The following is a 15,474-nucleotide window of genomic DNA, read 5'->3' on the forward strand; positions in this document are numbered from 1 at the left end:
TCAACTATTTTTTCTTTACCCCCCCCCCCAAGTTTTCCTGGTTAATTCCTGTCTTTCCTTATTGAGCTTTCTTTATCTCTTTTACTTCTTACTCTTGCCTTCTTGTTTTCTAACTTCTGTGATGTAATGCCTTCTTCCTATTGGGAAATGTGTGTACACCAGCCTCTGGGCGATTTTAGTGTCTTACACTGTTGTACTTTATTTCAGACTAATGTAGTTTCTTTGTTGCCATTTTGATACCATCCTATTCGCTATATACCTACCACACAGTTCTACTCCATTATTGGTTTGTGTAACGGCTAGGTAAAAAAGATTACGCTGCTCTAGAGTGTGTTAGACATGCTACTAAATTATAGCATGATTGAACAACTGCATCTAAATAAACGCATGTGGCTGAGGGAAACAAAATACCTCTACAAGGTAAGCAGACCTAATAATAGATGAATACTAATAAATATGAATACAAATGTGAAATATGACAAATACATATAAACGCATCAAAGTAATAAATGCAAAGTCAAATGTGAAATATGACAGATAAACGCATCAAAGTGCACAAGTACCAATAAGCATAACTGAATCACAGCATTACTAGTGCAATGAATAGATGAATATAAACGCATCAAAGTGCAGATGTGCCAATATGCATAACTAAATGACAGTATTACTCAAATGTGCAAAATATAAACGCATAAAGTGCAAATAAACATACTTATTCCAAAATTATATATATATATATATATATATATATATATATATATATATATACACTGTGTGTGTATGTATATGTATATGTGTGTGTGTGTATATATATATATATATATATATATATATATATATATATATATATATATATATATATATATATATAGTGTTTTTTGCACTTAGCACTTTTTACATGCTTATATATATATATATATATATATATATATATATATATATATATATATATATATATATATATATATATATATATATATATATATATATATATATATATATATATATATATATATATATATATATATATATGCATGTAAAAAGTGCTAAGTGCAAAAAACACTGTCACACAGTTCATGTGTTAAAAAAAAAAAAAAAAAAAAAAGTTTTCAGTGGAACCAAAAAATATAGTTCACTACGAAGTCCTACAAAAGGTATACAGGTGCCCAAATGTGATGTCCACTGGTGATACAATCAAACTTTCTAGTAACTCTCAAAGTGCCACAGACCATGCAATGGTGCGATTCGGTGACCCCAAAGGTAATGCGCTCATCTTAGAGTCGCTAGACAAAGTCAAACCACGCTTGTGAACCACCCCGGGTTATAAGTAGATCACAGGATCCCAGGCTCCAGTGCAGTGAAGAGTATACAGATGGGAAGAAAAAACTACATAGTATAATACCTTAAAATTTATTAAAAGGTATAGATACTTCCCCCAAAAGGAGTACTCACAATATATAGGTGCGTCAGTGCACCGCTCTAAACATGGCAAGTATGATACTTTTCGTGAGAGTATGGTGTGCATCTCCTCAATAGGCAGCTCCGCTGTCTCTCGCTCCCTCCTGGCCCCTCCCCTACGCGTGTTCGACACAGGGAGACATAGGGATCACGTGTCATCATCAGGGGGATACTGATTGGACGGCTGATCTATCGTTTTAAATACAATTCCTGCGGCCATTTTGCTGTGGTCCGCAGACATTCTAGTGTTAGGCTACAAGATATATGAGCTAAGTGCAACTCGGGCACAGCTGATAACCAACTGGTCTCAATGTATTAATCAGTAAGCACAATGTAATGAGCACTAATCGCCAGTATTCATTAGAGAAAAAGATCATCTAATATTAAATAAAGTTGCAATGCTATTGTCCAGGTCGGAGATTGACGGACATCACACCATACCAACTCATATCATATACAAAACCAATCACCTAAATTTATAATATCACGGAGAATATACTGAAATAAGTCGTTAAATAAATATAAATCTAGAATAGTATTTCAAAATACATGAGTAAAAAACAGTATGTGATTATAATTAGTCTCTACCTAAACGTCATGCGATGCCCCATAACGCACCGCCCAGGGGAACGTTTAAAAATGCTCAATCTTTGTTCACATTAAGATGTGTGCTAAATAATGTTTAAAAAAGGGGGGTTATAGCCGCCTTTACAAATAACTAACTAAACAACCCATATAAAACCAAATTAAATGAAAATGAATATAAATGTAAATAATACAGTTAAGTATGTATGTGTATGGGTGCTAGTCATAAAAAATATATTGCGTGTGCTACTATATTATGAGATCTAAAACGTGAATAGATCGCAAGTAGGAATCAAAGAACTAAATAACAATGGTATACTGACTGACTATTAGTGATTGCTTAAAAAACATCCCAGGTCGAACTCTTTGTTCAAACCACCAGGTGATAATGAGCCAAGCTGGTGTATCCCCAAGATTCTCGCTTACTTATTTCTGTGGTATAGTTAGAACCCCTCCAATGACGCTTGGGCGCCTCTATACCCCAGAATCGCATCCCAATCGTGCTCTGATTATGAACCTCTCTAAAATGTATGGATAAATAATGCTTGTCAAAACCTTTTATGTATGTTTCTAAGATGTTCTTCCATACGATCTTTAAGAGCTCTTATAGTGCGGCCAACATACAATAAATTGCAGGGGCTTTTGACCACATATACAACTACCACAGTATCCCATGATATAAAATCCCTAATTCTATAAGTTTTTGACTAGTCAGAGGATTGCAGAATTCCTTTACTTTCCTTATATTAGTCGGAGCTCTTATGCAGCTGTAGCATCTACCACATTCATGAAAACCTTTTAAATCCCAAAACATCATGGGTTTCGGAGTGGGTGGTTCTACAACATTATGCACCAACCTATCTCGTAGATTGGGTGCTCGTTTGTAAGCAATCTTTGGTTTTTCTGATAGACAACCTTTAAGATGGATATCTTGTTTCAACGCGTTCCAGTATTTATGTATAATCCTTTCCACCTCCTTATTTTGTGGGTTGTAATCCAGCACTATGCACAAACCCGTATCATCATTAGTATCTCTATTAGCAGCTTTTTCCTTTAGCAGCCTAGTTCGCGGCGGCAGGCCTCGCGGACTAGCCCTCTACCGCGGCCTCGCCTAAAATTTCCTGCCCGCAGCTCCTCAGGACCGATTTTGCTTACATTTTGAATCGATTTAACCTCTCAACTCGATTCAAGATTTAAACAGATTTTTTTTGCCAGCCCTAGTAACAGCCTATTCTTACTGTACCACATATCATTACTGGATATGTATTGTCCTTACTGGTGCACACACTAAAACTTTAAATGATTAAAAAAAGAAAAAAAGGTAGGAAATTTTATCTACTCCTCCTCCTACCTCCCTCCTCCCCCCCTCCATACACATTATATATATATATATATATATATATATATATATATATATATATATATATATATATAATCTCTATCACAGAAACCTGACATTTCAACAGGGGTGTGTAGAATTTTTATATCTGATGTCTTATCTCAGAAACTTACCCCCTTACCCCACCCCCCACTAATCTCAGCCTCCTCCCAAATTCCTTTTTGTTTTGTTGCTGTGATTCAGTCTCTTGTTAGAGGGTGGCTACGTTCATCCTCCATGGTCCTACTATAGGCAAGAACGTAGTCGCCCTCTTTTGCTCACTCCTGAGATGGACTGTGGGATTTGTAGTGGGTGTAGAGCATGGTACATGACTGTAACTAACATGCACTGCACATTCCAAACAAATAGAAGTGAGGGGGGAAAGGGAGAATTTTGTGAACTCAGAGGACATTAAAAGGAAGCAGAAAAACCCAATAAGAAATAGTGATTGAAAATTTGATGAAAAATAGATTACAGGGCCATTAAGTAGTGGATGTGTGTGTTTTTTGGGGGAGAATACGGATATTATTTAGTCACTAATGACCATCTTCCTTTCGGACATGACAGTGTTCAGATATGGCCATTGGCTGCTCCGTTCTGTGCACTGCATCCTGGGAGAACGGAAAGAGGTAACATGCAACCCTATACCTAGAAATATCTGGTATTTCCTGAGTAAGTGGGACATTGGTCACGTTCTCCACTAAAGGCTCTTCGGTGGCTGACATTAAGGCAGAGCTGACCAGTCAACAGCCCTACCAGGGTGGGCATCCTGTTTTTTGGCCAAGGTGCTTCATATCATTCATCTGCGATAGTGGTGTGTTTAGTTAATTTTTTTGTGTGTTTGAAGTGAGTGAAGCTTACCTTTGTTTATTTGTACCTACAGGTAAACCTAAAATAAGGCTTATCTGTAGGTACAGTAAATCTCTCCTAAACATGCACTGACTAGGAGATATTTACTATAGTAGCAGGCAGTGTTGTCACCGACGCATGCTGACCATTGAGAGAGCCGTGCCGTGGCCATGACTCGTGCGTAGGAGTGACATAATTGTGGCTCAGCCAGTCAAACTGCCAAAGCCCACAAACCCAGAAGGAAGATGGGGTAAAGATGGAAATCCTGTCAGCGGTGACAGTGCGCTGTTGGAGGGCTTCGTACTAAGGGAAATCTTTCATAATGTGCTAGTTTGCAATGCATACTAGCACATTGTGCTATTATTTGCAGAAGACAGTTTCTTAATTTTTTTTTTTTTTTCCCTCTTTCTAATAATTTTGCCCCAGTTATTCAAATCTTTTACCTGTTCTGTCTTGGAAATTCTTTTCAAAGTCATGCTGTTCTCAGTGTTCATCTATTTTTGTAGTCATCAGTTTTTTGGGTTTTTTTTGTTCTGTAATGTACAGTTTGATTTATCTGACTAATTTTAGGTTTTTCTTTTATACAGAGATATGGAAAGATTGTCCGATGACTCGACAGATACTGATGACTATACAGATCAGCCAGTAAGTAGAAGGGCACGTAGATCATGTAGTAGTATTCCCGCAAAAGATGAGTAGCAAATACTTAAAAACAATTAAAATGTTAGGTTCTTTTGATGGAGCACCCCCTCTCCACTGCACTCCACTTTTGCCATTCTTCCCTTGCTGCTCCGTTTTTCTGCAGGAGTGCTGAGAAAAATAAGGCATTTCTGAGCATTGGGAGCATGTGACCTTATTTCTATCCTCTCAGGATAGAGTGATCTAAGTAGACGATTGACAGGCCTGAAGTTACATGGGGAGGGGAGATGTTCATTAATGCAGATTTGAACCCGAACTGATGTTTAGATTGCTAAAGCTAACAATTGCTAAAACTTTAACCTGGTGTAAGCTTCCACTCTTGGCGCTTCCACAAGTGAAGAGAGGGGTGAGGGTGTGCAGAAAAGGTGAGTATCAGGGCCATTCAGTGTCCACCAAAAACAAAATTATTATTATTTTTGGGTGGACTTTTAACTATCAACTCTGTGACAGTGAAACTTGCACAGAAAGACTTGAAGACTGGAGTTCATAAAAATAAGTGTTTCTAATTTGTGGAATGTAGAAGATTACCGTTATTATAAAGTATTTTGCTGCCTATTGTGCCTAAATGACATGAAATTTGATTAGTAGTAATGTCCAATAAGCCATGTCCTGTTGGATAAATCAAATCACTTTCTGGCTGTACTTCCACTTATCACCAGACGAGGTCCTTGTTGCACAAAGTTACACTGTCCAATATGCATACCTTGGGAAGTGTAGACCTTTCTTTAATGGGGTGCTGAAGTAATCATCCATTGTTCTACAACCAATAGTTGGAAACACCCCAGTATCTCTGCAGGTTTATACATCTCCTTTTGTACCTTTTGTAAAGGGAATTTATGTGGACCTGAAACATTGATTTCTAGGATGATGGAATAATGGTGAATCATAATTTTGCATTCAAACCGCTAGTGCACTGGCAACATAAGTTTTATCCAATATACATATTAAGTGTAATGTGTAAAATGCTGTACTAATATAATCACCTCTAGTAGTTACATGCTATGAGAAGTCAAATTGTGAAGACTTCTACATACTTAAAGACTAACTCTACCTTTTTGGACCATGTTACGTGCACAGGGTCCCCTGGGGGGATTTAACAAGCTTAACTTCTAGTGAGACTGATTTGAATAAATAAAATATCAGAACAGTGATAAATACATTTTTGATATCTGCTAGTGTAACTTTTTTTTTGTCTTTTTTTTTTTTTTTTTTTTTTTTTTTACCTAGTCCTCAAATCACATGAACTCCTCTCTGCTGTCTTTGTATCGGAAAGGAAACCCTGACTCGGATACGCCCTCCAAAAATGAGACCCCAGACACCAGCACCCCAGCCCCTTCCAGATCTGCTGCACAACCCCACACAGCTGTGCACCCAAGAACCCCAGAAGTTGGATGGTTCATTGACAAAAATCCCATCAAGACCATAGAGAAGAACATCTTCATAGATCTGTGCGATGATAAGGAGAAGGAGGTGGGCCTCCTGTCCTTATTGCTACTGCTGTGCTTTAGCACTGTGTGTGTGTGTGTGTGTGTGTATATATATATATATATATATATATATATATATATATATATATATATATATATATATATATATATATATATATATATATATATATATATATATATATAATCTATCCCGTTTTAAAGTAAACCTGAACAGATCAAACTGAGCTTATTATGGGGAAAAACACATGGAGGGGATGCTTTCTGTGAAAAATGCACGTTGAATCGGTCAGTAGAACCAGAGAGAGAAGCAACTGAAATTATATACAAAACCTGACTTTTCCTATGAAGTTCGAGCATGGATCCACCCGTTCCTGCTTCCTAATTATTTATCGTAGTGATAGGCATCTTCACTGACTGCTAGAATTATTTGCCAGGTTGGCTAAGCTCAACCTTTACAAGTTAAGCGTATTCAGCTATCATCTTGGTATACTCTGTTAATACTACATCAAGAATTGCACCCCAATGCACAAGTACAGTTGAAGCCAAAGGAGCCGCACACATGCCATGCTCTGTGGTGTGTTGCATTGAGTAAAAGAAATTGCAAGTCCAGTTTTTCGTCTGTTGCCATAGATTGCAATCTGTTCTAAATAAATGTGCTTTAATGTAACAGACATTAAAGCGCAAAATACCGCAGTGGAATGGCTTGGGGTAAAGGCAGACTAAATCGGTATTCTCTAGGTTCTAAATAAAATTGACTTTCTAAATAAAGAAAAAGAAAAATAAAGTTTTAAATGGATCAGTAAGTGTGGAAAATCAGCAATGTCCTGCTCTGCCATCTTGTTTTAATGATAAGAATGCCATTGCTGACCTCTCTTTTTTTGATATTGCAGGCACCGACTTAAAGGGTTTAGTTCACCTTTTCAAAAAAACTTCTAATGCAGTTAAGGGGTGCCAGTAGATAAAAAATAACAATATTGAATTATGTACCTGCTACTGCTATAGGCAATTTTCGCCTCTGCAGAAGCCTGTACAAAAAAACTCCCATAGCAGGCTTTCCTCCATCCTGCCCTGTTACTAGGACATTTCTCTGATGCTCCAGCCGCTGATACTCGCCTCCACCATCACAAGCATATGCTGTGTCTCGGATTCAAACACCGTGCATGCACAGTGTGCTGTCTACCCTGTCTTCATGGCACTGAGCTCAGAGGTACTTTGATGGATAAAGTAGCACATGCTTGGAGTTTTGAATCCAAGAGTGTGCTTTTTGTGAGGCAGCTTGCTATTTGCAAAGTTGCGTTAACCCTTTAAGCTCACTAGACATGTGTCAATATGACTGTACAATCTTTGTGCAATCAATTTTGGATTTACCAAAAATATGTTACATGAGGACCTACCTAAACTATATCCATTTAGGCTGGCCCTTGTTCTATTCAGTTTTTGGTAGATTTAAATTGGATTGTACGCTCATTTAGATTTAATAGACAGGGTCAGTATAATAGCTGATAAACTAGTGTTTTCAGAAGTAGGGGCTACAGTGGCATCCCTTTTATTGGCCTAATGATAGGCTTCCTTTCCTTTGAAGCGGAACTTTCCCCTCCGTACAGGAAAATTGGTTGAGCTTACCACTCGGCATGCTGATCCTGAATCCTCTTGACATAATCTAAAAAGATCAAATCTTTAGCTGTTAACCTACAGTTTTTTCTTTTCTTCCCCAGTTCCTGGTATTGTGAGGTACTGGTGACTTAGCCCCTCGCAAATGTCCCTGGGTGGGAGGCACGTGCTGTAGGGTATAACACTTGCTTATTGAAATTGAGTGCCCTGCTCATAAGAGCTTACAATCTAATAGGTTGAGGCAAGTGGTACAAAAGGTTGTATCTGTGGGGGATGAGCTGATGGAAGTGGTAAGAGATTAGTTGGAGGTGTCATAGGCTTCCCTGAAGAGATGAGTTTTCAGGGATCGTCTAAAGGCAGCCAGAGTAGGAGATAGCCGGACAGATTGAGGTAGAGAGTTCCAGAGGATGGTAGAGGATAGAGCTTGAGAGCAGGAGATCTTGTGTGGAGCTGAGAGCACAGTTTGGGTGATATTTGGAGACAAGATTGGTGATGTAGCTCGGGGCAGAGTTGTGAATGGCTTTGTATGATTTTAGCATTTTAAATTTAACTCGCTGGGCAATCAAAAGCCAATGTAGGGATTGGCGGAGAGGGGTAGCAGACACTGAGCGGTTGGTAAGGTAGATGAGTCTGGCTGCAGCATTCATAAGAGACTGAAGAAGAGATGGGAGCCTCTAGAGAGGTAGGCCTATGAAGAAGGTGTTACAATAGTCAAGGCAAACGTAACAAGGGAGTGAATAAGTAGCTTGGCGGTGTCATTAGTTAACCACTCAGCCCCGGAAGGTTTTACCCCCTTAATGACCAGGCCATTTTTTGCGATATGGCGCTGCGTTACTTTAACTGACAATTGCACGGTCATGCCACACTGTACCCAAATAAAATTGATGTCTTTGTTTGCCACAAATAGAGATTTGTTTTGGTGGTATTCGATCACCTCTGTGGTTTTTATTTTTTGCTGTATATACACAAAAACTCATCCAATAAAAAAATGTAGAAACGTATTTCTTCATCAATTTAGGCCAATATGTATTCTGCTACATATTCTTGGTAAAAAAATTCCCAATAAGCGTATATTGATTGGTTTGGGCAAAAGTTATAGCGTCTACAAACTATGGGATGTTTTATGGCTTATTTATTTATTTTACTAGTAATGGCGGTGATGAGCGATTTTTAGCGGGACTGCGACATTGTGGCAGACAGGTCGGACATCTAACTGACACTTTCGACACTTTTATTGGGAACCAGTGACATTACAGTGATCAGTGCTAAAAGTATGCACTGTTAGACCCCTTTCACACTGGGGCGTTTTTCAGGCGCTTTTGGGCTAAAAATAGCGCCTGTAAAGCGCCTGAAAAACACCTCCCCTGCAGTCCCAGTGTGAAAGCCAGAGTGCTTTCACACGGGGGCGCTGCGCTGGCGGGATGTTAAAAAAATGTCCTGCAAGCAGCATCTGCCTATTAAAATGAATGGACACCCCTGCCAAAGCACCTCGGCAGTGGCGCTTCGTGGGCACATTTAACCCTTTATTCGGCCGCTAGTGGCGGTTAAAAGCGATTTTAGTTTAAGGAAGTGGTGCAACATCCATGTTGAAATGTCAGATGTGAGCAAGTGGCGTCTTTTTGTATCACTGAAATGTCAGTAAGTTAGTAATGCAAGAGGACACTGAAGGAGTGAGGTGAGGAGTAGATAGATTGGGTGTCATCGGCGTAGAGATGGTAGACCTGACGCGATCTCCCGGTGCTGGGTCCCCCCATGTGCAATGACTTATTGGCATGGGGCGGGGCCACCCACTGATGTCATCCAGAGGCCCCGCCTCCTTATGACGTTACCACCCGGGGCGTGATGGGACGATGTTACAAGGGGCGAGGCCTCCGGAAGACGGCGGATGGCCCCGCCCAATGCCAATATGTCATTGCACACGGCGGACCCAGCATTACATCGGGAGATCGCGTCAAGTCAACATCGGAAGAAGAACAGAGGGAGAAGACAGCGGGGAAGACCTGGCAAAAGAGCGAGAAAACAGCGGATAGAGAAGAAGTGGAGAGGGGAGAAGAAATAGAAAGAGATGCCGGAGCTGCTCAAACAAATACTTTAAAAACCTGTGTACTGTGTTTATTTTTGACACTTTTTTTTTTTTTTTTTTCTTTTTTAGGTAAATAGGTAGGGATATGTACCCCATACTAATTCACATAGGGTGGGGGGGGGGGCAGGATCTGGGGGCCCCCTTGTTAAAGGAGGCTTCCAGATTCCGATAAGCCCCCGCCCACAGACCCCGACAACCACCGGCCAGGGTTGTCGGGAAGAGGCCATTATTGTCATCCACATGGGGACAAGGTGCTTTGGGGTGGGGGGCCATTTTTTTGGCATGGGATTTTCCCATAAAATCCCTACCAGACCCAAGAGTCTGGTATCGTCCGAAGGGGGGAACCCCACGCCAATTATTTTTTTTCATTTTAGCGGGGGTTCCCCTTCATCCTCAGCACACAAGTCTCATCGCAAGTCGGATCATCATGATTCCGACTTCTATTCAAATCAATGAGCTCCCATAGGGAACCATTGATTTTGAGTAGATGCAGAGAAACGTGGCTAAACGCGCATTGACGCCAATGCAAAATGCTGATAAAGTCGCATTTTTAAAGCAGCGTTTTCCTGCCAGCAATCTTACGTCCAAAATGACTTTTTTTAGCGTCCTGTGTGCATGGAGCCTAAGAGGGTGACTGTAGTAGTTAAGAGGTAAGAGGATCCAGGGGACAATTGGTAAGGTGGACATCTGAGAGGCTTTGTAACCTCTTCAGTAGTAGCCGGTTCAAAGGAGGAAAGTGTTGACTGTGCTGTTAGACAAGGTATGTTAAGTGGGGAAGATATCCATACAGTGGAGGTGTCCTCACGTATTGCATCAATCTTGTCTTTAAGTTAGTGGGTAGAGGGAGTTGTGGGACGCAACAGAGGAGAGTTAAAGGTAGAGAAGAGCTGACGACGATTGGATAACACGTTATTAATAAGCGAGCAAGTGCATCCAGTGAGGATGAGAGTGAACTGTTGTAGACAGAGGTGGCCAGGGCGGGAGAGATTTTGTCATATAGGTGGTCAGTTGCAGAATAGAGATGAGAAGGTGAAGGGTTCTACAAGTAATCGTTTACTGCTTGGAGGGATAGGTGGTTGGAACTCATTTGTGAACTTATAATATCTAGTGTAATAAAAAACAAATGAACTAAAAATCCACTTTAAAAATCCATAAATATAATATGTAATACAAAAAGTCTTTCATGAAATAGGATCAAATAGATCTGAGGAGACCCACACCAATCCTATGGCAGATAAGATTCTTCCGTGATAACTCCCAAAGACCCTCAGAAGAAAAAGAATAGCACTCCACCCAGTGTTATATAGTTTTGCTCACTTCCAATTCTGACCTCAAAGAAAATGAGGTGATACAAAGCAGCTACCCTAATAGGGTTAACCAAGACAATCTCCTCTCCATTTATGCTTCATTACAACTCTTTCTCCTTAAGGCTGGGTTCTCACTTGTGCAATCACAGAATTTGCATGTGATTCGCACCGCATTGCTGTGCAGATCACAAATGCGATGTCTGTGCGAATTCAGTCATAAAAACTGTATGGATGAAATCGCATTGGCACCAAAATGGTGCAGCACCCTTATTTTGGTCCGCACTGGAATTGGATCGCATGGGTGCTCACACCTATGCGATCCAATTCCTGCACCATTTCACAGTTCACACTGCAAACAGATCTGGGGGTGTCATTCACTTTACATTGACACCCGCAGCGGTTCGCAGATGTCAGTGTGAACCGCCGGCGATTCAGGTGCGATGCGGGAACCCTCACAGGATTCGCAGGCTTTCTCGCATCGCACCAGTGTGAACCAAGCCTTAATCCATTGATTTAATCAGGCAAATCCACATAAAACAAGAAGGGGAACTTATAGTGCTCATTTGCAACAAGATCTCCGTGTAGTACAGCTCACCACTAACATTGATGTAACAAGTGTGATGGCGTGAGGATGACATTGGAACGTGGCTCCGCCCCTGTACCCGTTATGTCCTCCAATCAGGACTTCTTCAGCATATGCTGTAGAGTGCCATGGTGCTTTTAGATATGTACATTTTTTTTTTATATACTAATGCCTTTATAATTAATTACAATAGTGAACCCTATAAGTTCCCCTTCTTGTTATCACAGAAACAAGTGTCCCATTGGGAGGATTTTCCCCCTCAACTTTTACCCTGGTAACTGGGTCTAAATACACCCAACTGGGACACCGTAAACTCAAAAAACCTCAACTTTGAAAATATAGGCATGTCTTTCCCTCCTTAATTTTTTTTTTTTTTTTTTTTTACTACTTTAAACATGTGATTCTCTTGTAGCTCTAGTTTCCACTATTTTCTTCTGCCTATTTTCATAAGTTGATACGCCTTTGATAGTGGTAACGTTGTAAAAAAACACTTTTTTTGTTTGGATTCATCTTAGAAATGCTCTGTGTTTTATAGACATCTGTGGATGTTTCTCTCCTGGAGAGTGAAAAGAAGAAGCGCAAAGGAAAGAAATCCCAAAAGGTGAAGTCCGAGTCTCAAGATGTGGACGAGGAGATAAAGTCTGCTATTATGAAGAATAAAGGTGAGACCCGTAAAGCTTGGATTTCTTCTATTGTGGAAATGTTTTTAATGTAGGAAAAGGATTTTATGGCGACCCCAAGAAAATATATTCTTATCTACATCTGTACAGTTCCTAGTAAATGACCACTTCGCTTGTTATACTTGCTCTATGGCTGCCTACACTGGTAAGGTAATGGCTAACCTTCATTTTTTTTTTTTTTTTTCCTTTTTAACCCCAGGTAAAGGAAAAGTTTTTGAGTTGCAGAGATCGTCTCTTCGATTTGACGATGTAGGAGGAAACGACGAAACCTTGGCAGTATGTTTCTCATAACAACCAATACGTTTTTCAGTTTTACAACATGTTGAGCATTACTCAATGACTGATTACTTAGCATGATTCATTTTGCACTGTTAATTATGCCTCCATATTTCCCATCTGTGGAATGCTTTAACCAGTTAAGGACCGCCCTATAGCATATTAACTGCTACAGGGTGGCCCTCCTGTGCAGAATCACGTTTATATCCTTCTACATAAGTTGTACCTGTTTATCTGCAGTCGTCTCCTCTCTACAGCCATTCAAAGTCCAAAATTTATAAAACTTATCCAAACTTTCAGAAAATGGGCAGAGAGCTGAAATTACACTCTGCAGAGCTCAGCTGGGAGAGCTTTTGATTGGAGGGAAGGGACACACCCCCCCTTCACACAGCACGCAGGAACAGGGCTGAGGGTGTCAATCACAGGCCGTGTGCTGGAGATCCCTCCCTCCTCCTTTTTTCTCTTGGTGTCAGGAAAACTTGTCAGAAGTGATTCATGCTGATAGAGGAAGGAAGCAGCAGACAGGATTGATTGCCATTTAGTGTTCCTAATTGAGACACTGTAGGGCATATGCTATGTTCATATTTCATGTCTGAGGTTTACAACCACTTTCAAATTTCTACCTGTTTTCCATGCAGTGGTAAAGCTGCTAACGTTATGCCTAGGATCTGGGCAAGGGCTTTTTTTCATATGTACCAATTGCAGTCAGCCAGTGGTGGACTGCAGACAGAACTGCATTTTATAGGATTTTAGAAAATTGAATTTTTCTTCATACCACTGCACATGTATCATGTGAACAGGGCACATAGGTTTCTTTAATCGTATATCACGGGACACAGAGCCATAGTAATTACTATGTGGGTTATAGTCCACCTTCAGGTGCTGGACACTGGCACACCCTAAACAGGTAGTTGCCTCCCTATATAACCTCTCCCACTTCTGTGAGTATCTCAGTTTTTTGCCAGTGTCTTAGGTGTTGGTCATGTGTAAAGATGTGCTGTGCTGAGCTCCTCTGGAGCAATCCTTGCTGGGGCTAGCTATGCAGCCGGATCCATTCAAAGTGTCTTTTAGGCCGAATTGAATGGTGCCCGGGCCTCGTATCCGAAGAAATGAGGTTTGGCCTCTAACGCTTCTCTTTTTAGAGAGCTGGACACCGGGATCCTGTACTTTTGGTATTAAGGCCATAAAGTTTTACTGGCGGGGTGCATTTTACAGGTCCAGGATTGTATGTTCCCCGAGGGTCCCTGGTTACTGAAGGTTTGTTAACGGAACCCACCGTGAAGAGTGAAAAATCTGTCATTTTTACCACAGAAAACCCTGCGGCGGGAAATGTAAGTGGAGTTTTTCTAAGGAATTTTTAAATTTTCTTATAAAATGTCTTCTTTAACCACTTCAGCCCCGGACCATTTGGCTGCCCAAAGACCAGAGCGTTTTTTGCGATTCGGCACTGCGTCGCTTTAACTGACAATTGCGCGGTCGTGCGACGTGGCTCCCAAACAAAATTGACATCCTTTTTTTCCCACAAATAGAGCTTTCTTTTGGTGGTATTTGATCACCTCTGCGATTTTTTTATTTTTTTTTTATTTTTTGTGCGATAAACAAAAAGAGCGACAATTTTGAAAAAACGCATTTTTTACTTTTTGCTATAATAAATATCCCCAAAAAAATATATAAAAAAAAATGTTTCCCTCAGTTTAGGCCGATAGTATTCTACATATTTTTGGTAAAAAAAAATCGCAATAAGCGTATATTGATTAGTTTGCGCAAAAGTTATAGCGTCTACAAAATAGGGGATAGTTTTATAGCATTTTTATTTAATCATATTTTTTTTTTTACTAGTAATGGCGGCGATCAGCGATTTTTATTTATTTATTTTTTTTTTTTATCATGACTGCGACATTATGGCGGACACGTCGGACAATTTTGACACATTTTTGGGACCATTGGCATTAATACAGCAATCAGTGCGATTAAAAATGCATTGATTAATGTAAAAATGTCACTGGCAGTGAAGGGGTTAACACTAGGGGGCAGTGAAGGGGTTAATGTGTGTCCTAGTTTGTGTTCTAACTGAAGGGGGATGGGAATTGTGCAGGGAAACTAACAGATCGCTGTTCATTCCCTGTATGAACAGATGATCTGTCAGTTCCCTGCACACACTTCTGGGTTCTCCGGGTCCCCCGAGTGATCGCTGGAGCCCGGCGGTGACCTAGACCGCCGGGCACTCGCATCGGCTCGGGGAGCGAGCGGCGGTGCGCATGTGCCCCCTGGTGGCCACAGGGCGAAGCGACGTTACATAACGTTGTTTCGCTCAGCCGTGCCATGCTGCCGCAGTATAACTGCGACGGCTGGTCGGCATTTGGTTAAAGTAAATGGTGTCATGCCTAACTTTCACCACTGGGGGCTGTATGGAGCACATACCTTCTCATGCTTTGCTCAGAGTCACACTGTGTCACAGAAGCAGCAGACTTTCTTCTTCCGGCTAGCAGGCAGACCTCTGGTAAGTTTGGGGGGTTT

At 40.6% G+C, this 15,474-nt stretch overlaps 1 protein-coding gene across 1 annotated transcript in view; it reads left to right on the forward strand.

Moving 5' to 3' along the window:
• Window positions 1–15,474, forward strand: part of NVL (nuclear VCP like) — a 133,752-nt gene that overhangs the window by 19,755 nt on the left and 98,523 nt on the right. The window contains exons 5-8 of the mRNA XM_073628327.1: window positions 4,858–4,915; window positions 6,197–6,439; window positions 12,537–12,663; window positions 12,881–12,957. Of these exons, the coding sequence (XP_073484428.1) occupies window positions 4,858–4,915; window positions 6,197–6,439; window positions 12,537–12,663; window positions 12,881–12,957 (505 nt within the window). The remainder of the gene's footprint in view (window positions 1–4,857; window positions 4,916–6,196; window positions 6,440–12,536; window positions 12,664–12,880; window positions 12,958–15,474) is intronic.

The sequence above is a fragment of the Aquarana catesbeiana genome, linkage group LG04 (genome assembly GCF_042186555.1).
Source record: "Aquarana catesbeiana isolate 2022-GZ linkage group LG04, ASM4218655v1, whole genome shotgun sequence".
NCBI classification, from domain to species: Eukaryota; Metazoa; Chordata; class Amphibia; order Anura; family Ranidae; genus Aquarana; species Aquarana catesbeiana.